General features: G+C 39.1%; 2 protein-coding genes across 8 annotated transcripts in view; one reads left to right on the top strand and one right to left on the bottom strand.

Annotated features, from left to right (window-relative positions):
* LOC127417173 (leucine-rich repeat and fibronectin type III domain-containing protein 1-like protein) overlaps positions 1 to 27,936 on the top strand; it is a 260,604-nt gene that overhangs the window by 136,276 nt on the left and 96,392 nt on the right. The window lies entirely within an intron of this gene.
* LOC127417184 (uncharacterized) lies at positions 165 to 27,781 on the bottom strand. Of its 4 annotated transcripts, XM_051657006.1 has the most exons (4): positions 27,252 to 27,781; positions 5,983 to 6,577; positions 4,734 to 4,912; positions 165 to 4,598 (listed from the first exon to the last, which is right to left on the bottom strand). In XM_051657006.1, the coding sequence occupies exon 4, from the start codon at positions 3,814 to 3,816 to the stop codon at positions 2,788 to 2,790; it is 1,029 nt and encodes a 342-aa protein (XP_051512966.1). In that variant the 5' UTR covers positions 3,817 to 4,598; positions 4,734 to 4,912; positions 5,983 to 6,577; positions 27,252 to 27,781; the 3' UTR covers positions 165 to 2,787. The 4 variants fall into 4 exon arrangements, with proteins under 4 accessions (XP_051512966.1, XP_051512968.1, XP_051512967.1 ...); XM_051657008.1 differs by lacking the exon at positions 5,983 to 6,577 and having other exon boundaries at positions 27,667 to 27,781; XM_051657007.1 differs by lacking the exon at positions 4,734 to 4,912.

Below are 27,936 nucleotides of genomic sequence, written 5' to 3' on the forward strand. Positions count from 1 at the left end.
TCATTTAAATCTGAACTCAGAAGCCCATACTTCTTGTATATTTTCAGCATCATTGCCAATGAGTCTCTTTTCAATTTCATTTATTTCCTTTTCTAATACTCTAATGTCTTTTTTAAAACACAAAGAAGAATAAGATACATATTGTTGACAGAAATTTCTTATATGCACTTTCAAAATCTCCCACCGCTGAATAATATTTTCATAATTACTTTTTTCACTTTTTCAGATCTCCCAAAATAATTGAAAATACTCCCAAAATTGTTTATCTTCCAACAGTTTTATATTAAAATGCCAGTAATAACTCTTACGGGCTCTTTTCAAAAGAGTGAAATCAGCTGTAATAAGTTTATGGTCAGAAAGGAATGTAGGCAAGATCATTGTATTAACAACCCTATTTCATATATATATATAAAAAAAACCTATCCAATCAAACAACAGAGACCCTTCCATTGCAAACTTTCATCCATGTATACTGCTACATTAAAGGATTACATTCTCTCCATACATCTGAGAAATCCAAATTCTAAACAATACTGACTACACATATAGCAGACTGAGCGTGAGGTTCTTCCCCGTTTCTGTCTAATAATAATACGTTTTATTTATATAGCACCTTTCCACAAGCTCAAGGACACTTTACACGCCATAAACATTTAACAGGACAAAGTACATTAATATACATTTCAACAGAAGTTACAGTTTGAATTACAATGTGGGAAATAAAACATAATTCAGTAATAGACAGATAATGTGCTGAGAAAAGATGTGTTTTAAGCTGATATTTAAAGATAGAAAAAGAGGAGATGTCACAGAGGCTCTAAGGTAGTGAGTTCCACAGTTTAGGTGCAACTACACTGAAGGATGTCCCACGAAAGTGGATAGATGAAATCTAGGGACAGACAACAATTTGGAATCAGAAGAACGAAGAGTGCGTGCTGGTGTGTATGGCTGCAGCAGATCACATATATAACGAGGTGCCAGATCATTGAGAGCTTTGTATGTCAGGAGAAGAATTTTAAACCTAATACTGCCTGAGATAGGCAGCCAGTGAAGACTAAACAAGACGGGAGTAATGTGTGCAGAATGCTTGGTGTTAGTGAGAACACTAGCTGCATAGTTTTGGATGAATTGTAATCGGGCAAAAGTTTTAGCTGGTAGGCCAGTAAAGAGGCAGTTACTGTAGTCGAGACGTGATGATATGAAAGCATGAACTAGTGATTCTGCATCCTTCAAACTGAGAATGGGGCGAAGTCGTGCAATGTGAAATAGATGGAAGAAAGCAGTTTTAGTGATGGTTCTAATGTGGGCTTGGAGATGGATCAAAAGTGATTCCCAGATTCTTAATGGTTTTAGAGGGTTTGGTCAGATTTCCATCAATATTGACACAAATGTCAATATTTCTTATAAGTGTTTGTGGCCCAGAAATCATGATCTCAGTTTTGTCAGCATTGAATTTGAGTTAATTACTGTTTAACCAAATTTTTACATCACTGATACAGGCAGTTAATGAGCTGATGGCATGTGTTTCATCAAAACATGCAGATGTATAAATATGGGTGTCATCAGCATAGCAGTGAAAACTGAGACCATGACAACAGATGATCTGACCTAGCAGGAGAACGTAATTTATGAACAGTAGTGGACCTAGTACAGAACCCTGGGGGATACCCTGAGTGAGAGGAGCAGTAGGGGATTTGTTTTTCTTAATAGAGATGAAATACTGTCTGTTAGTGAGGTAGGAAGAAGACCAGGATAGAGCAGTGCCAGTTATACCAATATCTTAAAGTCAGGAAAGGAATTTTTTGTGGCATACAGTGTCAAAAGCAGAGCTCAGGTCAAGCAAGATCAGAATACTGAGAAATCCAGAGTCAGCAGAGAGGAGGAGATCATTAATAACCTTCACGAGAGCAGTTTCATTGCTGTGGAATAGGCGGAAACCAGATTTGAAAGGGTCATAGAGATTATTAGCTGCAAGATGTGATTGTAACTGGGAGGCTACAACTTTTTCCAGATGTTTAGATATAAAAGGCAGGTTAGAAATAGGACAATAGTTGCAGAGGGAAGATGGATCTAAGTTGGAACCTTTAAGGACTGGCGTAACAGCGGCAATTTTAAGATCAGTTGGAACAATGGCAGATGCAAGAGATGTGTTTATCATATGCGAAATAGGTGCCAAAATGACTGACTCACAGTGTTTAAGAAGGGAGGTTGGGGCAGGGTCCAACTGACAGGATGATGAGTTAGAATGTAAAATTAAATCACTGACTGATGATGGGCTTGTGGGAGTGAAGGAGGAGAAAGGGTGGACAGGGTGTTCAGACAGACATTCGTGAGGAGGATCTTCAGAAATGGTTGATGTTAATGTTTGGTAAATGGAAACAATTTTATCTTGAAAGAAGTGTAGAAATGAGTCACAAAGATTATCAGAGCTGTGTGAGTCCTGAGCCGGTGGGTGAATTAGTTTGTTCACCATAGCAAAGAGGGCTCTAGGTCTACAACTTGCTTTTTGGATGATAGAGGAAAAGTACATTGAACGTGCAGTGTTGAGTGCTGCTCTGTACTTCAGCTGATGTTCTGTAAGAGCTAAGGAATGAACAGTGAGGCCTGTTTTTCTACAGAGTTGTTCAAGACGACGACCCACTCTCCACATTGCCTGCAGTTCAGGAGTAAACCAAAGCGATGAGCGAGAGGAGGGCACCAGCTTTGTCTTGATGGGGGCATGCTCTTCAAGAGCAGCTGAGATAGCTGAATTATAATTTGAGAGGATGTTTGAAGGACAGGAAAGTCTCAAAGAGTCAGAAAGTAAGGGTGCACAGACAGAGGTGGAGAATGATGAGGGGTCGACTGGTCGACTTGTGTACCAGTTGTAAAAACATTATTAAGACCTGATGTACAAACTAAGTCAAGTATATGACCATGGGTATGGGTAGAAAAATTCATATACTTTGTTAAATTGAAGCATTCAAGAACATTCATGAGTTCAGTTGTATTTGAACAGTCAGTATCAACATGGATATTGAAATCACCAAGCAGTATAACATGGGGAGACATAGCACAGGCAAGAGTGAGTATTTCACTAAGTTCAGAGAAAAAGTGAGGCTGATACTTTGGAGGTCGGTAAATCAATAACACAATGAGAGGAGTTTCACCAACAATCTTGAGAGCCAGATATTCCAAAGACGTGACATTATGAAATTCAGTCAAAACCGCTCTCATGCCATCTTGACAAACAACAGCTTGTCCGCCCCCCTTTCCGTGAGGTCGGGGTTTAGACAAATATTTGTATCCGTGTGGAGTAAGCAAATTCAGTTGTAAAAAGTCATTAGGTATTTGCCAGGTTTCAGTTAGCAGTAGCATGTCCAGTTTTATATCAGTGATGAGTTCATTGAGAATTGATGCTTTGTCAGTTAGAGAGTGACAGTTCAATAGTGCCAAATCCTGACGAACAAATCCGAAGTGTATTGATGTGGAGTCGTGATCATCTTTAGTTAAATGCCTCAGTGAGCATGAGTTTGAGCATCTTGCTGATGCAACAACAGTTTTACAGCACCGCCTTTTTGTCCAGATAGATGGAATTGCTGTGGGAGATGAGCAGTAGACAGACTGAAGATTCCGTGGTGAGCGATGTATATACCGCGGCTGCCGGAGGAATCCGAGTTCACGACAGTGTTCACATGTCTCAGAGTCTAAACGCGGATGGCAGTTTAAGACTCTAAGTGGTGATGTCAGTAGTTGGATTTCCATGGCATGAATGCCAAGGACGAGTGCGAGGAAGATAAAAAACGCTTTAATAGATGAAATCCAAGACATGTTCATATGCGAGATATAGATGAAAAACAGTCATGAGATGCCAGCTACAGCAGCCACAATCAACGATAATGTGAAATCTACAGTGCAGTTCCAATATCCCTCAAACACAATAAAATCATCAACATATTGCTGTTTTACTATGTTCTTTAATTTATAAAACAGCTCTGTTCTTTCAGTTCCCAAGTTAGGGGCATAAATGTTTACAAACAAGAATTAAAAATGACTGATTTCAGCCCTTGCTATCAGCATTCTTCAAGGTACTACTTCATTTGTCAGTAAAATTTGTACTTTAACAGAAGGGGAGAACAGCACTGCTACACCAGCACTTAAATTAGTTCCATAAATGAGAACTTTCTATCCTTCCCACCACAAACCCCAGTCAACTTAATTACTAGAGTCACTATGAATCTCTTGCAGAAAGACAACACCCAAATCTTTCAAATGTATAATTTCAGATAATAACCCGTCTTTCTTCTCTCCCTCATCCAGTTTTCATTAAGAGATCCCACCCACAAGATCTCCATAAAATAAAAAAAAGTGAGAGAAAGAGTAAACAATCAAGAAAACTCGCAGACTTGAGTGAAATTTAAGATGATATTTATGTGATGAATATAAAACAGAAATTTAATGTCTCTCTTTGGCGTAAGCCCCGTCTGGCGGTCTGAAGATGTTGTTCTCGGAACCGTCATATCCTACCAGAGATAGGAGGCAGGGGCGAGGAGCCTACCCAGTGCAGGACGGGACTCAACTGGTGATGGTGGGGTGGTGGAGGTTGCCATGTTAGCACACTGAAACAGAAATTTGATAGATTGTGAGCAGACTTATAAAGCAATGGCTTACATGTGATTGGCTAGGAGTTACCTAGCTAATGGTGCAATGATGTACAGCTGCTAGTCTTCCCGCTAGAACTACGCTGCACTTACATTTATCATCCATAACAATGTTTATGTTTTTCCCCTTGCTAGTCTTTTTCCTCTGTTCTTCTTTCCATGTCTAATTGTAGTAATATTGTTTTTTAGCCAAAATCTTTTCTGTTGTGAGAGGTCTTCATAGCTACTCATTCTCGTAGCCTACAGCTCTGAAGAAACACATTTTTCAACATCTGAAAAAAAAAAAAAAAACAAATCACATATTTCAACACCAGCTTTTCCCTTTTTTTCATCAAGAAAGTTTGATTAAATATGATTGTAAATTGTGTGTAAATGTAAATAATTAAATAATTGAATCATAATTGTAATCAGGGTTGGGAGGGTTACTTTTGAAATGTATTCCACTACAGATTACAGAATACATGCTGTAAAATGTAATTTGTAACATATTCCGTTAGATTACTTAAATTCAGTAACATATTCTAAATACTTTACATTACTTCTTCAGCAGTGGTAGATTTTTTCACTTGTTTTGACTATAAAAACTCTGCCAGTACAGTAAGACAAAATACACGTTAAAAATACATTCTCTGAAAAACCTAAATATCTTATGCAGTGTTGTTTCTAAAACAAGATGATTCTAATTGATCTTGTTTTAAGGATTTTTCGATATTTTTACAGGAAAACAATACAAAAATTATTTTTGATTTTTGCCCTAATATCAAAGGTCTTACTAGAAAAAAGAAATTATGATCCAATGTGAATTTTCTTGATTAAAAAAAAATATGATCGTGCCTGGTAACATGTGCATGTAAAATGGCTAGAAATAGCATTTTAGCTTAGTGTAAAGCTGACAATTTACACAAGGTTTATTTCTATTTCTTCTGCTCCAAACTTACTTCAAACTTACTTCTTTGTCTGCTCGTATAAATGTAACACATCATAAGAAAGTGTTTCACTGCGGTTCAAATGCACTTTGGATCGCATCATTTCTATGTATAAATGTTTTCCATCTGAAAGGATTAAATATTAAATGAAAAAAATGACAATAAAATGCAAAGTAATCTCTTCAGTAATCAAAATACTTTTTGAATGTAACTGTATTCTAAATACCAATGATTTAAATTGTAACTGTAGTGGAATACAGTTACTTATATTTTGTATTTTAAATACGTAATCCCGTTACATGTATTTCATTCCTCCCCAAACCTGATTGTATTTAGAACTCCAGTGAGCAAGCCGAAGGCGACTGTGGCAAGAAACACAAAACTACATAAGATGTTGGTTAATGGAGAAAAATAACCTTGGGATAAACCAGGCTCACTGTGGGGGCCAGTTCCCCTCTGGCTAACCAGCATGAATATAATGCCAGTATATTATTTTTGTGCAGTGCAGTTCATGGTTTAAAATTAGAACAGGGCCAGTGTTTAGGGCCAGTGTTTATACAAAGATTTTGTATGAACTGTGAGATCAGTGACTAATGTCTTTGAAATTCAGCCTGGATTAACTGCAGAAGTTCAGATTGATGCACTGTCCTTTGTTAGTTGGCCGATGAAGACTTTTGTTGGCAAATAATTCAATGTATATGTATTCCATTTTAAGAGTGTAGTCCATCATTAGACCAAGATGATGCAGGCAGAGATCAGTGAGGTGCATCGCAGTTTAACCAGCAGGTCATTTCGGTGAGGTATATCCTAAGTCCAAGGTTCAGGCAGTGGCATATGAAGTATCCCCTGTCTTATGGTTGGAGTTGGCATCAGTTCATCCCCTGAAGTCCATATTAAAAGACTGAAGTGATGTCTGGCTGGCACCAGCTGCGTTTAGTCATCATCACTCAGAGATACATAGCAGTGGAGTCTGACACCAATCAGGAACGGAGGTGGATCTGAATATGTATCCTGAGGTTGAGACAGGGAAACAAATAGAATAATATTAGATAGATGCCATTACATTTTTTGCAGAGTTATAGAGCATGATAAATGTTTCTGGTTCCGGCAGACCTAACTAAAACAGTCTAATTGTAATGAACTGGCCATGGAGACGGTTTAAGGATCCATGTGCAGGAGGTTTATTAGAGAACACAAGCAAACAATCCAAATCGGCAGGCAGATAGACGTAGTCGGTAATCAGGCAGTTAAATCCATTATGCCAAACAATCAGTCCAATCAGGCAAACAAAACAAAGGGTTATCCAAAAAGCAGTAAATCCAGTAAAACAGGCAATGGTCATAACATGAGAACAAACAGTAAAAGGAATGGAAAAACGCTTGGTAAGGCAGAGTAAACTGGCAATACTTCGCAAAGAAACAGTGGAGGTGAATGGCTATATTTACATGGTGAAAACAGTAAATGAGCAGAGAAGAAATGGGAGACGATCAGTATTCAGGAGAGGGCTCCTTCTGGTGGTTGGTAGGAGGGGTAACAACCTCGGATGTTACACTAATTGTGAGTTGATGGATAAATTAGGTGTATGCCTGGTTAAATAGATGAGTCTTTAGTCTAGACTTAAACTGAGTGAGTGTGTCTGCATCCTGAACAGTGTTAGGGAGACTATTCCATGTCAGAATTGAGTAGAAGGAAATTTCTGTCCATCCAATATTTGATTTCATTGATACACTCTGCTAATTTGGAGAATTGTGAAATTTCGTCTGGTTTAGAAGAAATACACTATATTGCCAAAAGTATTCGCTCATCTGCCTTTAGACACATATGAACTTAAGTGACATCCCATTCTTAATCCATAGGGTTTACTATGACGTCGGCCCACCCTTTGCAGCTATAACAGCTTCAACTCTTCTGGGAAGGCTTTCCACAAGGTTTAGGAGTGTGTTTATGGGAATTTTTGACCATTCTTCCAGAAGTGCATTTGTGAGGTCAGACATTGATGTTGGACGAGAAGGCCTGGCTCGCAGTCTTCGCTCTAATTCATCCCAAAGGTGCTCTATCGGGTTGAGGTCAGGACTCTGTGCAGGCCAGTCAAGTTCTTCCACACCAAACTCGCTCATCCATGTCTTTATGGACCTTGCTTTGTGCACTGGTGCGCAGTCATGTTGGAACAGGAAGGGGCCATCCCCAAACTGTTCCCACAAAGTTGGGAGCATGGAATTGTCCAAAATCTCTTGGTATGCTGAAGCATTCAGAGTTCCTTTCACTGGAACTAAGGGGCCAAGCCCAGCTCCTGAAAAACAACCCCACACCATAATCCCCCCTCCACCAAACTTCACAGTTGGCACAATGCAGTCAGACAAGTACCGTTCTCCTGGCAACCGCCAAACCCAGACTCGTCCATCAGATTGCCAGATGGAGAAGCATGATTCGTCACTCCAGAGAACGCGTCTCCACTGCTCTAGAGTCCATTGGCGGCGTGCTTTACACCACTGCATCCGATGCTTTGCATTGCACTTGGTAATGTATGGCTTGGATGTAGCTGCTCGGCCATGGAAACCCATTCCATGAAGCTCTCTACGCACTGTTCTTGAGCTAATCTGAAGGCCACATGAACTTTGGAGATCTGTAGCGACTGACTCTGCAGAAAGTTGGCGACCTCTGCGCACTATGCGCCTCAGCATCCGCTGACCCCGATCTGTCATTTTACGTGGCCTACCACTTCGTGGCTGAGTTGCTGCCATTCCCAATCGCTTCCACTTTGTTATAATACCACTGACAGTTGACTGTGGAATATTTAGTAGCGAGGAAATTTCACGACTGGACTTGTTGCACAGGTGGCATCCTATCACAGTACCACGCTGGAATTCACTGAGCTCCTGAGAGCAGCCCATTCTTTCACAAATGTTTGTAGAAGCAGTCTGCTTGCCTAGGTGCTTCATTTTATACACCTGTGGCCATGGAAGTGATTGGAACACCTGAATTCAATTATTTGGATGGCTGAGCGAATACTTTTGGCAATATAGTGTATAAAGTTAGGTATTTTCGGCATTGGAAACGTATTACATGATTCCTGATAATATCTCCCAGGGGAAGCATATATAAGGGGAAAAGCAGAGGCCCTAAAACTGATCCCTATGTTACTCCATACTTAACTTTTGCTTGATTTGACAATTCCTCATTTACACAGACAAAGTGGTAGCAGTCTGCTAAATAGGACCTAAACCATGCTAATGCAAGTCCACAAATGCCAACATAATTCTCAAGCCTATTCAAGAGAATGTTGTGATCTATGTTGTGATCTATATGATCTGTATATTGGCAAGGCATTTTTCCTTGAATCCTGACGAACACACACAAAAAAATCCCTGCATCAAAACTAATAAACATGTATGATCTTGCAGATCAGTGTGTCCTAATTGGCAGGCGGAGCATTCTGCTTTCATGCCTTTATTGTACAATTGAGCATTTGATTGCTAAAGATTTCCGCTCTCGCATAGAGAACTACATAGCGGAATTATCTCATTTAATCGACCGCCTGTTGCTTTCGATTTCTGCTTCGGGATAAAGTGGCACATAACTGCTGGTCAGTTTCCCAAAGCCAAATCCACACCTTAACGATAAGTGAAATGTAAAAAAAAATGATTCTAGATTAGTGGTTGCAGATAACATCTTCGACATCGCTTGCTGCATTCATGCACAGAGAAAAAATCTATAAATAATTGTACATTACAAAAAAAAAAAAAAAAAAAAAAAAAAACAATAATAATATATATATATGAACGCAGTGTCATTTGTGAATTAAATAATTTTTATTTGTTTTAGGATCATTAAACATGATTTCATCTAATATATATTGTACAAGATGTTATGCAGGACAAATATTTTTTATTTGTTAAATCCATGGTTAAACCTTACTGTACATTTAAAGAGCACATGCACAAGACATGATCGTTTGATGCATATAAAGTCCAGATTCACTTTATGCTGCTTTAAAAATATCAAGGAAAAACAAAGGGGGCACATGGTATCTACTAATATAATACTAATTATATAAATAACCACAGTCCTTTAGATTGCATATGATTCATACATATACAATTGTAGGGAATGTTAATAAAGCAACAACACTGAAAAAGAGAAAAACATTCACTGCTCTTTTCTGGATAACTTAATAAACCCTTTAAAAGTGAACACAAAATTAGGAGGATAAATTGCTCATTTTAATTTACAGACCCAAAGTCTGATAGCATTAAATCAGAAACACATTAATGTGTCAAATCTACAGTATGATCATTCCGTGGAGACAACTGAAAAACAATTATGAATTTCACTTTTACCTGCAATATTTTTCCTGGTAGCAGTCCATGCTTTCATTATTGCCATAAACGACTCAAACAAACTTTAAAGTTGAAAAGACTGTGGTTTTCTGGGTCGGTTGTATCACTCAGGTCCAGTTTAAACTGAAAAGCGCAAATTTGCGCGTATGCGAGTTTCCATGCCAACACACATATGTTTTATCACTTATAGAGGCATGTTTGATGAATTGTTTAAAGTAAATAAAGGTAATTTAGAACTGAAAATTTTTAAGGCATTATTTGAAGATGTTCAATGACGTATGTGCTAACCAGTGTTGGGAGTAACGGAATACATGTAACGGGATTACATATTTAAAATACAAAATATTAGTAACTGTATTCCACTACTGTTACAATTTAAATCATTGGTAATTAGAATACAGTTACATTCAAAATGTATTTGGATTACTGAAGAGATTACTTTGCATTTTATTGTCATTTTTTTCATTTAATATTTAGTCCTTTCAGATGGAAAGCATTTATACATATAAATGATGCAATCCAAAGTGCATTTGAACAGCGGTGAAATACTTTCTTATGATGTGTTACATTCATACGAGCAGACAGAGAAGTAAGTTTGAAGTAAGTTTGGAGCAGAAGAAATAGAAATAAACCTTGTGTAAATTGTCAGCTTTACACTAAGCTAAAATGCTATTTCTAGCCATTTTACATGCACATGTTACCAGGCACGATCATATTTTTTATCAAGAAAATTCACATTGGATCATAATTACTTTTTTTCTAGTAAGATCTTTGATATTAGGGCAAAAATCGTATTCTTGATAATATTTTTTTTTTTTTATTGTTTTCCTGTAAAAATATAAAAAAAATCCTTAAAACATGATTTGATTTATCTTGTTTTAGAAAAAACACTGCATAAAATATTTAGGTTTTTCAGAGAATGTATTTTTCACATGTGTATTATGTCTTATTGTACTGGCAGAGTTTTTATAATCAAAACAAGTGAAAAAATCTACCAGTGCTGAAGAAGTAATCCAAAGTATTTAGAATACGTTACTGATCTTGAGTAATCTAACAGAACATGTTACAAATTACATTTTACAGCATGTATTCTGTAATCTGTAATGGAATACATTTCAAAAGTAACCCTCCCAACCCTGGTGATAACAGAGAAATATCTGACTGATTACAAATGATAAGGAAGGTCTGGTAGACCTGATTGTCTAATAACAGTTGTAAACCAGTCCAAAATAAACAGCAAGATTTTATATACAAAAACACAACAATACAATCACATAATTTCAGATGTGTACATTAATAATCATTTGATAATTTAATAAATGTCAGCCTATAGTCTATATTTCAGCCCATGTGGGCAAAGGGGCAGTTGCTCGGGCCACTGTAGCTACCCCCTGTGTATGTGCTTGGAACCAAGTATACTACAGAGAAATGTAATGTCGGAGCGGGATTTGAGCGAATGCTTTTTTAACGGTGAGCGTGAGCAGTACTTGAGCAGAGCATCCGCTTGGGCCATGAGCGGTTGAGCGGAGCGCACACATATGGAGCGTGTTATTGAGCGGAGTGTCACACCGCTCCGCTTTGCTCACATGCTCTGGTATAGACCAGTTCAACAAAAAAATGTGCATTCATCATTGGTGAAGTGAAAGAGTTCTAAGTAGACAGAAAAGCCATTCCATAGAGATGATGTCATTACCCAGTTCTCTTGAGAAATTAACCCATGTCACGGATGCATTATTTACATCTATCAGTTCTTTTTTCTCTCACTAGAGGGACTGGCTTTTTATTACACTAAAATAAGAGAGAACTGAATGGAATACTGATATCTGAACTACTGGGACTTATATTTTAATTACTGGGACTTCTATTTTAGCCAACATAAACTTATTTTAAAACATATTTCGACATAAATTTAATTCCTGTGATCACTGGCTATGTTCAGAATAGCATAATAACTTACTGCTCTTACTATTTCTGCTACCATGTATTGTTGCTGTCTAATGAAAGGCACGTATCTAAAATAATTCATTTTTCAAGAGCATGGAAAAACTCTTTTTCTCATAAACAATCATAAAAAATTAATAGAAAATACCATAATTAGTAACCTTTAGCACCATAAATAGAATTCTATCATTACACATCTGTTAGTGAACTGTTCGATATTTTAATTGGACTTACATGGATTTTGTTAGCGTATGTGGAGATACACAGTTTTCTTATCATGGGTTCCAATGGTGCATGTTCAGTTACAGACTCGAGTCTAACAGTTTGTGTTCCCAGACCTCAGTTGGTAGGTTATCACTTACTAGAGAATTAATTTTTGTATATAATCTGAGTTTTCACTTACTATTTTAGATCAAAATCAGTTTTATGACTAGGTTTTCTAGTCCGGTTGTTGAGTGGACAGTTCGGTTTCGAGATGTGTTTTCTGGGTCAGAATTAGCTTTCACACACAGTTTCATGAAAATGGAAATCTGGCAACCATATATGACTGGTATAGTCTTTTTAAAGCCACCTGACATTGTGTGTGCATGAATGGCTTTGGTGTCAGGGAAATCACAGAGCCAGCGCGATGTAGATAATTTCTTCACTACACTTCAGCCAAACTGCTGAGGTAAATTAGTTGACACTCTTCAAAACATAAGGGCAGGACATACGCAGTTTTGATGGACACTTCTCAAGGCCAATGGAGATATTTGTTAAATAGATAGCATGATTAAACATCTTTTCATCAGTCATTTTGACGCACAATTCACACAGTAGGTCATTCAGCACATTCCATCTATAGTAAAATGTCAAAAATACCAAAAGTGGAGATATGTGTTTTTCATCAGAATGCGACAATATACTGCATAGATACGGCAGAATTAGTTAGATGATAGTATGCCATTCAGAACTCTTTTTTGATCTTTTAACACAAAATACAATTAAAAATGCAAAATATTAGTAGTAAGCTAATATTCCATTCTAAACACAGCCATTGACTGTTTTGATTGGAAGACTTTTTTGCTGCTGTTTTGCTGTTGGTATTTTTATTGTTATTTATTCTAGAGTAACTGCATATACTAAGTAGAGTGCAACAGTGCCCACCTACTTTTTCAGCTGTTTCGGTTCCAGAAGTATTTTTCCCATTAATTTTTTTTTCCATAGGGATTTCACAAAATCCTTCATAGAAGATTTCTAAGCCATGAACCAAACCAAACAGCTCCAAGGTAAATAACAACATTACAAACTTTGATTTGAAGCAAAGAAGTATAGTATTTGAAAATCAGACAAAATGACAAAGGTACAACACTGTGTACAAAACGTCTTTAATAATGGCATGTACTACAATCTCATAAAGCATTGCAAATGGTATAATTTAATTTTAAATTACAGAAAAATCTAAAAATATTGATTTAAATATGTTGATTTGCAAAATATTCAAATATTGGCAAAAATACAAGTGGTTTGAGTGTAGAGACTGACTCGATTACTTCATTCAAACTGCATCATGGGAGTGGCTGGTCGCTTCAGAGTTTGTTTAGTGTGGTTTGTTTGCAGCAATTATCTGATAGGTGGATCTTTTCCCTTCAGGATTTCAGGGTAGTCTAGTTCTTCACCAGAAATTCTGCCATTAAACACAATTTTTAAAATGAAGATGAAATACCCTGGACTGATGGTTTCAAAAGGAGCGTACACCATTGATTAACAACCTCAGAGCTCATGGTAGGTCTGTCTTTACAAATTTAAAAGTTGCCCTTAAAAATCAATTAGTCTATGGAGAAAATTAAAGGGATTTTTACTTCTGGAAACTGACTGTTGAACCATGTTCAAATGCATTGTTAATTTTTAACCGATAAGGTCCTAAAAATTTATTTGTCTCAAATTGATGAATATGCACAACAGAATGGCAATAATGTTCCTATGCCTACTTAACTGGAATCAATACAGAACGTCTGGCATGAGTCCCTTCACTTCCAGGTTTCCCCGCGCTACTCAATAAGGCAGAGAGTGAGAAAGAAAGGAGCAATAAAGGGAAAGAAAAATAGTGAGAGTGGTGCACAGGACAGAAAATGGAGGTTGCCCAGCACTAGTCAATAACGCAAAGAGTGAAAAAGAAAGGAGCAATAAAGGGAAAGAAATATTGTGAGACAGGCTGCAATACAGTGTGGTGGGAGAGAATGGGAAAGCTTAGCCAAGCATAAGTGTGACTTTCTAAGCTCTCGATAAGAGCAGCTCTCGTCTTGTCATCACTTTAGCATGAGTTCACGGCTTTGCCAGGTATTGTCCTCAGGATTTTATTCTGGACTCGGTACACCCATTATTTAAATTAACTGCCGTGCTTCATTAATCTTAATGACTCCTTTTGGAAGGATCTGTGGGAGGTGACTTACAGCTCAGTGATGGCTTGAAATAGATTTCATTTTAAAATGGAGTGATGCTTTGTGCAGACCAGCACTAACCAGTTCATGATTTCTTGCATAGCTTTAGATTTATGCATGAGGCATACCTTCAAGCAGAACTAACGTTAATGACATTATCTATGCCTCAAACGACAACTGCTTAACCATTTAATCAACACTGAACATTGTATTGTTCTTAAAGTAGGCACTGACATTATTGTGTATTTGTAAGGTAAGTTTAGTGTACGTGGCTAATACCATGATCCACAATGTTTACAAAAAACACAAACACCAAAGTAATGTTTGTAAGGTTCTGATTGTTTGTAAGTCTGACTGTTGTAAGACTGAACTGTGTGATTTTGTTGCAATAACTATTGATCAGTAAAAAAAAAAAAAAAAAGTTTTTGTTCTTTCAAAGGGGGGCGTGACCAAATTCATTTGAGAACCACTGCCTTATGAGGACTCTCCATAGATATAATGATTTTTATACTGTACGAACTATAGATTATGTCCACTAACCCTAAACCTAACCCTCACAATAAACTTTCTGCATTTTTACATTTTCAAAAAACATATTTTGTATGTTTTTTAAGCGATTTGAATTATGGGGACACTAGAAATGTCATCATAAACCACATTTATAACATAATACCCTTGTAATTACCAGATTGTAACCTAAAAAAATGTCCTCGTATACCACCCGAACCCAACACACACACACACACACATATTATTAAGATGTCTTTTCACAGTTATCCTTCTTCATGCCACACAAATTGTTTTAATCATTTATAAGTGGTACCATGCAGTGCAGCTGATCAGTTGGGCACTGGTGGTCCACACTGCACTGGAGAATCAGCTGCAGCATTTGCAGTTAGGGTGACCAGATTTCACTTTAAAACCGGGGACAGTCCCAATTTGACAAGTCATGTACCGCGTCAGCATGGACTTACAGTCGGGACACCTTTTGTCCTAATAATTAGTCTAAGGCAGCTATAGTCTGATTGCTTTAAATAAGCATTTTAAATTGACATAAGTGTTTCAAAAGTTTTTGAAATGAGGAATCATCAAAGAGTATTAAAAGAATCGGTTTATTTTCATTTTTACATATTGCAGTGCAATGAACAAAGCAAGATGCGTTTCAGGGAATATACAGACTTAATGTAGGGTGACAAGACAGATGATCATTCATGCCAGTGAATTATAACAGCTACAACAGTAAATAACAAATTATAAATAATAATAATAATAACAAATAAATTGGAAGATATTGTTACATTTAATATAAGACAATAAGTATTTACATGACAGTGAAGAGTGCTAATTTCAAGCTCAGATCATTTCAACATCCATGTTTTTGAACAGGAATATGGGTAGCCTTTACCTACTGGGTCGTATATGCTGCCTTTTTGTGTGACTTTTATTATCAGACAAATGTGAAGGCTATATGTAAATGCTGATTTTAAATTCACTGGTCGAGCTTTTGAGAGACGAGCATTCATGAACTTCCTTTAGCATAATTAGATTGATAATTGAAACTGATTTACGACAGGTGAGATTATTACAGTAAATCCAATAATATGAGTACAGTATTAGGTTATTTTAGGATAAACATCATACAAATTCCTGAAAATGCTATTTTCACATTCCAAAAGTTATAGTAACTTCCCAGTGGATAGACTGACTAGCAGTAAAAATCTCACCTGTAGTAAGTCTATCTACTGGGAACTTACTACAACCTTTGGAATGTGAAAATAACTTTTTGGTAAATTTTAGTTCATTCATTTTTAAAATAATCTAATACTACTCATATTATTGGATGTACTGTAAAAAATCTCACCTGTAGTAAGTCAGTCTGCCCACTGGGAACTTACTACAACCTTTTGAATGTGAAAATAATGTTTTCGTTTTTTTTTCATAAGTGAATACTATACATTCATATGCACAGCCATCACTCTGGCAATCTACTAAAACCTGTGGAATTTTTTTTATTTTTTTTATTTTTTTTTACATGTCGTGTCCCACGTCCCGTTGGACTTTTTTACACAGCATGTAAAATCAGGACTGTCCTTGTTATTGGGACGGCTAGTCATCCTATCTTCATAAGTGCAATGTTAATTTCTGCAAGCCGTAGATTGCTGATGGAGTGTGCTTCTGACGTAATTGCCTCAGCCTGGATGAACATTTAGTAAATATATTATTAAATGTCAAAAATAAACACATGATTAACATTTCTTAAAATTCCATGATAATATATTAGAATGTTCTCATAAAATTAAATTAAATTAAAAGTCAGAAATTAAAGCTGAAGTGTGTATTAATTTGTTAAAATACTTTTTCCTTGATTTCCTTGATTTTCCATTTTCAATCTTTAACTATGTGCGGCAACCCTCTACAACCCTAACAGCATAAGCTTCTTTCATATATAAGCAAAATAAACATTATAACTGAAATATATTCATGTGAACAGAATCGAATTCAAAGTAAAATCGGGGTAATGGGCAAAAATCTATGTGTGCTGATTGGTTTATTTTTAAGCTGTTTATGACCTTACCCATTACTTATAATCCTTTTAATAAAGGAAAATCTGTGATCATACATTATTATGGCTAATTAAGTGTAATCTGTGTAATATCTTGCATGTAAACATGCTCATTGTTGCTGTCAGGCTGGTTGGGATTCTCTAACAGAGCAATGTTTGATAGTGCCACAGATCCACATGGGCATGTTGTGTGTGTATGTGATGGTATAAATCAACATGTTAAAGGTGCTGTAAGCGATTTTAGCCATTCTACTTCCCTTCTTTCCAAAACCCTGCACTCCAAAGATACTAAGATTGTTTAAAACAACAGCAGCAAAATAGCACCCTCTACTGATAATTGTTGTAAACAACATGGCATAAAAATGCATTATGCCTCAATAATTCGCTGCAACTACAATACTATGAGAACTTGCAAAATTATTGACGGGTCGAAAGCGTCATTGTCCGTAGCCCACAGACACTTTTTTGTTTGCTGTTTACAGAGTCTAGAGCTGTCATAGAGACTGGTGAGATATCTCAGGACACTTATTTCATTAATATCTTTCAGAGAGTAGGACATTTTTTCTGCATACATTTCCATGAAAAAATCTCTTACAGCACCTTTAAGGTTTCTGTGTTGTATAACACAGATACCTGATAATGCATCATCAGGGTTAGCTGTATTGGTTGGCCTTTATGTCTGAAATATGAAGAAAAATATAAAAACAATGTTGTGATGTCATCATTAAGTTACTTGTTTAAACCTGGTGGGGTGTCCTCTATGATGAGTAGGACTTTGTGAAACTCAGTGGAAGTCGTACTGTGGCTGATTGCTATTTGATTTGCCACGCAGCTTGATTTGTTTTGTACCACATCATGCTGCAGAAGTGAGCAGATGCCCTGAGGAGATGTTCTTGAGTGTCAGGATTTCAACCGTTAGAAGTTGATAGTTGACTGCACTAACAAAGAGATGAAAGTGTTTAAAATTTGTGCTGTGTTTTTTGGAGGCACTAAGAGGAGGCAGAATATTCCAGTGGGGCAAGCAAGGAGTCATGTGCTCAACCTGTATAATAAATTATTACTGAGAGCTAATTAAATCTCACACCAACACATTCAAAAGCACACTCGTGCATAGGCATGTATATGCATGCATACATGCATACTCAAACTACTTTGTCATTAGAGGGATAGGTTTGGGCCTGTGCGCAGGCAGTGAGACTAACAGATTAATCTTGTGCTTTAAATTCCTCAAGGTGTCAGAACTTTACACACCAGACTGCAATGTGCACAGCGAAAGCGAACACAGCAGGAAAAATTAATTGAATTCTGAAAATGCATTGCAATTTTTTCCTGATGACCTCTGTTTTCATTAGTGTCAGGTTACTGAACATATTTCTGCCAATGGAGTGTGAAATGAATGCGGGTGTTGATGTAAGTGTCTATAAATACAAGGGGGTCATATATCTGGTTGCATATAATGACAAAAACATGAGTTTGTGTGTGAGTGTTGGTGTTTGAAAGTGTGTGTGAAAAACATGGATACATGTCCTCATAAGTGTGATAGTATGTAATGGGGTGGGGGAAATTAGTGTGCTGACGAAAAGTTTATAGCAGAGTACATTTGTGTTTTCGACTAATGCATGTGGGCCTATTTGTGTGAATACTAAAAGCTGTATAGGGTTAGTGTAAGTCAGTAGTAATTGTTTTTTTTTTTTACAATAATAAGAAAAATAGCTTTTTTCTATGCTAAATTCTCAGCTTAATGTGAACAGATATCAGTAATTGAGCACTTTGGTTGAATTACCAAAGAGTGTAAACAATGTGGCTCTGTAGCACTTTCAAATCATTGTTCTGTTTGATTGTCATGTCAGCTTCTGGCTCAAGCAAATGGCTTGAGTGTTCGGAAAACAATAATTATTGTGCTTGCAAGGCACTATATAAAAATTCCAAAATATATTTTTATTTTTTGTCTTCTCCTCAAATTTCTGCAATTAATTCAACCCAAAACACTTAGGCCCTGATTTACTACAGGTTTGTGTGTATATAAAAACTTGATGGCACACACAAAAAAGGTCTGAACTGATCTACTAACATAGTTTTCTTTCAGGTGTCTTTCAGATTCACAAAATAGCACATCTCAGCAATTTTTGTGTTTCCCTGAAATTAATATGCAATTTAGAGGTGTGCCTCTAAGTAAAGAGGTGGTGCACAAAATAAAGGGCTGTGTCAATACAAATGAATTAAATTGCACCCGCAAAGTGATAAGCCTGAAAGTTATTTCAGAAACAGACAATGCAAGATTGAATTATTACGAATAAAAGGCAGGTATTAATCTGATTTGCGCTGTGAATCATGCTGTCATGTGGCAAAACAGAGACTTTGAGAATGGAGAATACATGTAATACCCATTGAGGACATTCATTAATGTGATATTAAATTATTTCTCATGAAACAACTGTTTCATTATTTTATTTTAAAACTTAAAATCATAACTGATGACATACTGATCATGCAACTCTTATAACTCTAAGATTAAAGTAGCCTATTAACAATTTATGCCCAAATCTGGGAATTGGGCATGCCAAATTGAGGAGAAAAGGGGATTAAATATTTTTATTTATTTTTTAAATCCCAAATTATGTAATATTTCAATGTTTTAAACAATGTTTTTAACTGGCAAAACTATTTTAAGTGGTGGTTCTCTCCAGTGCTTGATTGAAGTGGGCTGGCTGGTACGCACAGTATGCCAAACAGGTGTATTTTGCTCCAGAGGAAGGAGCAGGGAGTGTTGGTTCTCTTCCGTGAAGTTATCAGTGACTCTCTCTAGTGCAACCTTACTATGGTCAAGAAATTTGTCGTTTGAAATTCAGAATTTGTTTTAGTATACATCAGTGGTGCGATGGCTTAACATATACAGTCCATGACATTGTATTCTTTTCAATATCTTTAAACAGGGCCTTAGCTTACAGATTCTATTCAAACTTTGTTTAGTAGATCATTTTAGCCTTAGGTCTGTTATTTGGTTTAGGCTTAAAAAAAAAATAAAAAATAAGATTAAAGGTTGAAATCTTCCATTCATTTAGTTTGAGATAACTCAACAATCAAAATATAACCAACAAAAGTGGCATCATGAGCTGGGTTTCCATCCATGGATTCACATGCAAATTTTAGGATATCGCATGAACAAATTATATGCTCCCATGAGGTTGATATATATATATATATATATATATATATATATATATATATATATATATATATATATATATATATATATATATATATTTTTTTTTTTTTTTTTTTTTTTTTTTTTAATCGGTTAGAAGAAATGAGTGAAGGCATGCACATACGTATACTATGATAGACACAAATTTACCAAATCATGAAGTTCGTTGAAGCGTTTGCGTACTAAGCCGCTAGTAATTTATTACATTTAATAAAAGATCCGAAGTGGCTTCAACTTCCATTTTCATTTCTATTTTGTGCAAATTTCCCCACAAGTGACAATTTTGTCCTCTTAAACACATGAGATAGAAACGCTGCTTTATTCTCAAACTGTTTTGTGTGTGTGTGTGTGTGTGTGTGTGTGCAATATAAAAATTTTTCTCATAAATTACATTTTTATCTTGGATGGAAACATGACTAGTGTAATATTGCTTATAAATCAGTGTTTATGAATTCCGACTGGTCTTCTTCCTTACAACTATTTGCATACTGAATTGTGATCCTTGCATCATTCCTTGCATCTATTCAAACAGCACAGAAGACACATTGCTATTCACAAAGGACACATGCAATCACAATGCTCAGAGCGCAAGACTCTAAAAAAAAAAAAAAAAAAAAAAACAATGGCTAAAGACATCAGAAGCCGTCTTGATTCTTGTGCACAGTTGACAAAACGCACACTGAGTGTCATATGGAATGTGGCTCTGAAGCGGGATTTCGTTTACAGTACAATGCACACGACCAAAGCCTGAAACCTTAACTTGCCAAAAACTTGAACACTATTGTTTTACTGTTATGTCCTTCAGAAAATTCGAATCTATTTATACTTCATACTCTAACTGGCACAACAATTACACACATCACCTTCTAGAACAAATACATGTGTTGGGGACATCTCCACCAAGGTATGAACACATTTATGTGAGGTGGGTTGGTTCACATAATAATTAATGTGTACATGTGTCCTGTAGGGATGGGGTTGATGAGCACTCCCCAGGCAAGCTGAAAGCAGTGAAGTATAATGGCACTTCTATGGTATCAAAATCCCGTCAAAAGTATTGCGGTCACGGATCCAAAAATAAAACGCATAAATCAAAATAATAAGCATGATTAAAAAAATAATAAGTGCAGATTAAAAAAATAATAAGCACAAAAATAAATAAAAAGCACAGATCAAAATAATAAGCGCAGATCAAAATAATTAGTGCAGATGAAAAAAATAACAAGTATGAATCAAAAATATATAAACACATTTAAAATATGCTGCAAAAAAAAAAAAAAAAAAGAACAATTAAAGCAAAGTCATCAGAATTGCAAACAAAATCACGTTTTCCTTGGTTATATTACTGTTTTTTTCTACTCTGAAAAGTTTGCTCATATTTTCATTTTTTTTAAGTTGTTTTATGTATTTATTTATTTTTTATGCTTACGCTGTATTTTTCTTGGCTTTTGTTTCCAAGTTCTGCGCTTGGTTTTCCAAAACGTGTGAGTAGAGTTTCATGTAAATCAGGGGGTGTTTTGCATCCCTATTGGTCCACTAGTTCTTGATCGACAGCTCCTCCTCTTGCCAATCATTCAAAGAGGGGAGGTGACATAACTCCAATGCAACTCTGATGGCTGCTGCTCAATATTATATTATTTGTGGTTGATAGATACGGTGCTTGTATCTGTTTTGAGTATTTTCTGCCAGCTCTAGGAAACAATGTGTTGTCCGAGTAGGCCATTGTCATAGTCCGTTAACACGTGTATCCATGTACACATGTCAGCTGAATTTAGTTAGCAGTGTCTTTACTTTAGGCATTATTTAAGACTTCCTTGTTTGTAGGTTATTGGCTGCATATCTAAAAAAAAAAACAAAAAAAACAAAAAAACAAGGCTGGGTTGGGTTGGTGTGGATGTTTGATACATGTTTTTACTAGCTGTACCAATGTATTGGAGAGCGGGCTTGTCCAGTCGGACGCAGAAGCCTCAGCTGGGCTTCCCCCTTCGGGGACGATTGCCCAGTCACAGGCTGACGCCGAAATGATGGACATGCTTTCCCGGGTGGCCGCGAGCGTCGGGTTAGAGTGGAACCCTCAGCTCTCCCGTGAACCTCGCGGCTTGATGATTGGTTTCTGGGCTCGTGGCACCGCTCAAAGCAGCCACGCCCCGCTCCAGTGCCATTCTTCCCGGAAGTGCACGAGGAGCTGACGAAGTCGTGGGAGGCACCTTTTACTGCCCGGCCCAGATTCCGCAGTTCCCCCGCTCTCACTACCCTCGATGGCGGTGCGGCCAGGGGCTATACGGTGATTCCCCTGGTGGATAAGGTGCTCGCGGTGCACCTATGCCCGCAGAGCGCCGCCACCTGGCGCGGACGCCCTAAGCTCCCGTCCAAGCCCTGTAGGCTCACGTCATCCCTGATGGCTAAAGTCTACAGCGCTGCTGGACAAGCCGCCTCTGCCCTGCATGCCAAGGCTCTACTGCAGGTCCACCAAGCCAAGGTGCTGAAAGAACTGCACGAGGGTAGTTCCGCCCCAGATTTGATGCAGGAACTGCGCTCGGCGACCGACCTCACTCTCCGAGCGACGAAGGTCACGGCGCGGTCTCTCTGCGATAGTACCTGTCCCTCCAGCCGAGATGAAGAAAGGGTTTTACAGCCCCTACTTCATCGTACCGAAAAAAGGTGGTGAGTTGCGGCCAATCTTGGACCTGCGAGTACTGAACCGGGCTTTACACAGACTCCCGTTCAAGATGCTGACGCAAAAACGCATTCTGGCGAGCGTCCGGCATCAAGATTGGTTCGCGGCAGTAGACCTGAAGATGCGTACTTCCATGTCTCGATCCTTCCTCGACACAGACCCTTCCTGCGGTTTGCATTCGAGGGTCACGCGTATTAGTACAAAGTCATCCCTTTTGGCCTGTCCCTGTCTCCTCGCATCTTTACGAAGATCACAGAGGCTGCCCTTGCCCCATTAAGGGAGATGGGCATTCGCATTCTCAACTATCTCGATGACTGGCTAATCCTAGCTCACTCTCGAGACATGTTGTGCGCACACAGGGACCTGGTGCTCTCACACCTCAGCCGACTAGGGCTTCGGGTCAACTGGGAAAAGAGCAAGCTCCTCCCAGTTCAGAGCATCTCTTTTCTCAGATTGGAGTTGGACTTAGTCTCCTTGACGGCACGCCTTACGAACGAGTGCACTCAGTTGGTGCTGGCCTGTTTGAAGGCATTCAAACAGAAAACAGCAGTTCCACTGAAACTTTTTCATAGGCTCCTGGGGCATATGGCATCCTCGGCGGTGGCCACCCCACACAGGTTGATGCATATGAGGCCGCTTCAGCACTGGCTCCAGACTCGAGTCCCAAGATGGGCATGGCGCCACAGGACACATCGCATGGCCATCATGCTGGTCTGTCACTGTCTTTTCTGCCCTTGGACCGACCTCTCGTTTCTACGAGCAGGTGTTCCTTTAGAACTGGTCTCCAGGTGCATCAGTGGTCACGACAGATGCCTCCCAAACGGGCTGGGGCACAGTTTGCAATGGGCACACAGCCGCCGGCCTCTGGATGGGCCCGCGACTGCATTGGCACATCAACTGCCTCGAGTTGTTGACAATTCTGCTCACCCTGTGGAGGTTCCGGCTGTTGATCCAGGGCAAGCACGTGTTAGTTCGGACAGACAGCGAGGCAACGGTAGCATATGTCAACCGCCAAGGTGGTCTGTGCTCTCGTTGTATGTCACAACTCGCCCACCATCTCCTCCTCTGGAGTCAGCAGCACTTCAAGTCACTGTGAGCCTCTCACATCCCAGGCAACCTCAACACTACAGCAGATGCGCTGTCACGGCAGGTTACCCTCAGTGGAGACTCCACCCTCAGGTCAGGTAGGACGAGGAGCAGGTCATCCTGGTAGCACCCTACTGGCCCACCCAGACGTGGTTCTCGGACCTCACACTACTCACGACAGCTCCCCCATGGCGAATTCCCCTGAGGAAGGACCTTCTCTCTCAGGGACGGGGCACCCTCTGGCACCCACGCCCAGACCTCTGGAATCTCCATGTCTGGCCCCTGGACGGGATGTGGAAGACCTAAGCGGTCTACCTCCCGCGGTGGTAGACACGATCACTCAGGCTAGGGCCCCCTCTACGAGGCGCCTATATGCCTTGAATTGGTGTCTGTTTGCTAAGTGGTGTTCTTCCCGATGCGAAGACCCCCAGAGTTGCACAGTCGGATCAGTGCTTTCCTTCCTGCAGGAGAGGTTGGAAGGGAGGCTGTCCCCTTCCACCTTGAAGGTGTACATTGCCGCCATAGCAGCACACCAAGACGCAGTCGACAGTAAGTCCTTAGGGAAGCACAACCTGATCATCAGGTTCCTAAGAGGTGCCAGGAGGCTGAATCCCTCCAGACCGTGCCTCGTTCCCTCATGTGACCTCTCTGTAGTTCTTCAGGGTATACAGAGAGCCCCCTTTGAGCCTTTGCAGTCAGCCGAGCTTAAGGCACTCTCCTTGAAGACTGCCCTCCTGACTGCACTCATTTCCATCAAGAGGGTAGGTGACTTGCAAGCGTTCTCTGTCAGCAAAACGTGCCTGGAGTTTGGTCCGTGATCCTGAGACCCCGACCGGGCTATGTGCCCAAGGTTCTCACCAACCCTTTTAGGGACCAGGTGGTGAACTTGCAAGCGCTGCCCCAGGAGGAGGCAGACGCAGCCCTGTCGTTGCTGTGTCCGGTGTGCGCTTTACGCATCTATTTGGATCGCACGCAGAGCTTTAGAATCTCGGAGCAGCTCTTTGTCTGCTTTGGTGCACAGAGGAAAGGAAGCGCTGTCTCCAAGCAGAGGATCGCCCACTGGCTCATTGACGCCATAACTATGGCATATCTCGCCCAGGACATGCCGCCCCCAGTACGGCTACGAGCCCATTCTTCCAGAGGTGTAGCGGCTTCCTGGGCCCTGGCCAGAGGTGCCTCTCTAACAGACATTTGCAGAGCAGCGGGCTGGGCAACGCCCAACACCTTTGCAAGGTTCTACAACCTCCGGGTGGAACTGGTTTCATCCCAGGTAGTGGCACGCAACACAAGCGGATAAGCCCGGGATAGCTGGCCGGGTGTATCGCTTGCACATAGCGCCTTCCACCTCCCTTGGAGCTGAAGATGTGTGCCATTAATTCCCAGTAGTGTTCACAAACTTTGTTTCCTGGTTGACTTCCTCCGAGCCCTGTGGCAGTCGAGTTTTCGGAGAGACTCCCTGCCGGCCCAGTACACGTGCTAACTAAGAGTCCTGTTCTGGGGTAGGTGCTCCACATGTGACGGTTCCCTGTAAGGCTAACCCCATGCGATATATATCTTCAACTAGTTCTTTCCCTGTTGGCAAACTGCGTCTTCCCAGGGCAGAGCCCCTCTGCCCCAGTCTCCATGTTTGTAGTAACTCCTCCCCCATTGGGTAGGATCTACCTTGAAGACTCTCCACATGGTCGGAAAGACCATGTGACATATTCTTCCACTTAAATATCCCCCCCTCTCTTTGGGCGAGATGTGGTCTCCGCTGTGTCTTCCTCTTGGGAGGGACACCCCCTGACTAGACCTGGTGGCCCAGTCGGATAATCCCCCTTCTTTTTAGGGAGTGGAAACAAGAAGGGGAAAAGAGGCCATGACTGGGTTAAGCCTATCTTTATCTTTTGGGTAGTCGACTTGTCCCCAAAAAGGGCCGTTCAACAATCATAACTATGTTGGGGGAGGTTACGTGTCGACCTGGTGTGCTGGCTATGAGGCACACAGTAGTCTGCCCACCACACGCCGCCAGTTCACGTAACACATTTCAGCCAATTGTGGCGTTTCATATAGGGACCCCTAGTGTCACTACATCGACACAACGTCGAGTGAGAGACAGATAGGGAACGTCATGGTTACTTGTGTAACCTTCGTTCCCTGATGGAGGGAACGAGACTTTGTGTCCCTCCTGCCACAACGCTGAACTACCCGCTGAAATGGCCGGACCTTATATCGGCTCCTCAGCATAAAACCTGAATGAGTGGTTGCATACCAGCTCCTTTTATACCCGTATGTCCGGGGAAGTGGCATGCAAATGAGAGTGATCCCTAGTGTCACTACATCGACACAATGTCTCGTTCCCTGATGAGGTTACACAAGTAACCATGACGTTATATAAATTATGTGCTCTTTCCTTTTATTTGTTTAGTGTAAATGTATATGCATGATAGCCTATATTACGTTTGGTGCCAACTTTATTGATATCCTTATTTGTATGTGCCAGATAAGTACTGCTCCTATTAACTTAATTATAGAAGCTGATAATTGTGTATTTTAAAAGATATTTCCCTATAAAGCTTTAGTTAAATAGCTATTGCTAGTTAACTATTGTTAGCTACTACCTTGTTAGTAGCTTATAGTGTCGCTAACTACTTTTCCACCAACAAATACTAAACTATTTTAAATTATGAGCAGCTTGGCATGCTGCAAGCCAACTTGCTCATGGCATTCATACACAGATGATGTTTCTGGATGTGTAATTCAAATTTCACCCATACTTACATGATACTAATAATTATATTAGTGTTAAGCTCCCATATGTATCTTTCAAAAGCATGTGTATCCCCCTTATCCTCTTACCAGCAGACTCAAGGCAAAAGTGGTGATAAGGGCCTGTGTCCGTTATAATAACTGATCCTATTTATAACTGTCTTCTGACAAGAATGTACTCCTAACAAGTTACCATTCGTATATTATTCACACCCGATATGAACTATATAATATACCCTCAGTATAAAAATACACAATAAACTGCAAACTCACAAATGAACTTTAAGAAGTGTATTGCAAACAAATTAAAGTATGGAAAATCAGAGAAATACAACTAGTATTAGAATGTAAGTTTTCCCCAATGAGCAAATGTTGTAAAGAAAAATACAAAAACACAATAAATCAGATAAACAAACCCTTTTTGTTTAGTTTCTGTAGACTTATAAAGCCTATCACAAATTCTTTGGTCCAATATCTCTTTCACTTAAGAAAACACCAATTTCTAAGATTTTCCTTATGTCTCACAAATGTATCTCACCAGGTAGAAAGTCTTTTTAACCTTATCAAATGTTAAGGATTTAAGATCCTAATAGCTTGCAACACTTCAGAATATGCTTCGTATTTGTGTTCTCCAATATAATGAACATACAAACACAATATAACTTTTAAACAATACCCTTTAAATCTACATTAGAAAATCAAAGTTACCTCAGACTCCTTATGCGATCAGATTACAGTGTTTGTGTGTGTTGATCTGTCTCCGTCCGTGAACTTGAATTTCAGCGTTGCCTGAGGACCTGATGAGCTTACAGCACTCACAGAGCTAAATGGTGATGTGTTGAATTGGTCATCCAACATTGCCAGAGGACCTGTTGAGCTCACAGCACTGGTGTTGATCTCCATCCATCACGTTCCCAGATAAACAAAGACTATAAAATGCAATCCTCCACCGTTCAAACGTGTGGTTTGAAGCAGATCAAATCCCAGTTCCACTGTCAGCTTTTATCAACCCTTTCTGAGTTAATTATACGACATACAGTGCTCAGACCGAGAAATAAAACAAAAGCACAGCGTAATGTCAAATAATTGTACATAAACTCTTTACACGTACTTTCTCACTCACTTTCTCTAGTAGTACGAGTAGAACACCTAGGGTAAATGAACACTTATATCGCTGGAACATTAAGGTTTTATGGCTTAAAACCCTTGTTTTCCAATCTACATCATGCTTCAATGCTATCCGGACATGTTCTCTCCAGATTTCTCCTTCACACCCTATCCTCTCCTCCAAGTCCCACCCCTCCTCACACATGATTGGAAGAATGAACCTATACACTCAAATTTCACCTGTTTGTAGGCTATATTGAATCTGTATTTATTATTCACTGCAAAA

The sequence above is a fragment of the Myxocyprinus asiaticus genome, chromosome 26, assembly GCF_019703515.2.
Source record: "Myxocyprinus asiaticus isolate MX2 ecotype Aquarium Trade chromosome 26, UBuf_Myxa_2, whole genome shotgun sequence".
Classification (NCBI taxonomy): Eukaryota; Metazoa; Chordata; class Actinopteri; order Cypriniformes; family Catostomidae; genus Myxocyprinus; species Myxocyprinus asiaticus.

Excerpts from the sequence above, each read along its gene's own strand:
- LOC127417184 (XM_051657008.1), bottom strand. The coding sequence starts at position 3,816 with ATGAACATGTCTTGGATTTCATCTATTAAAGCGTTTTTTATCTTCCTC.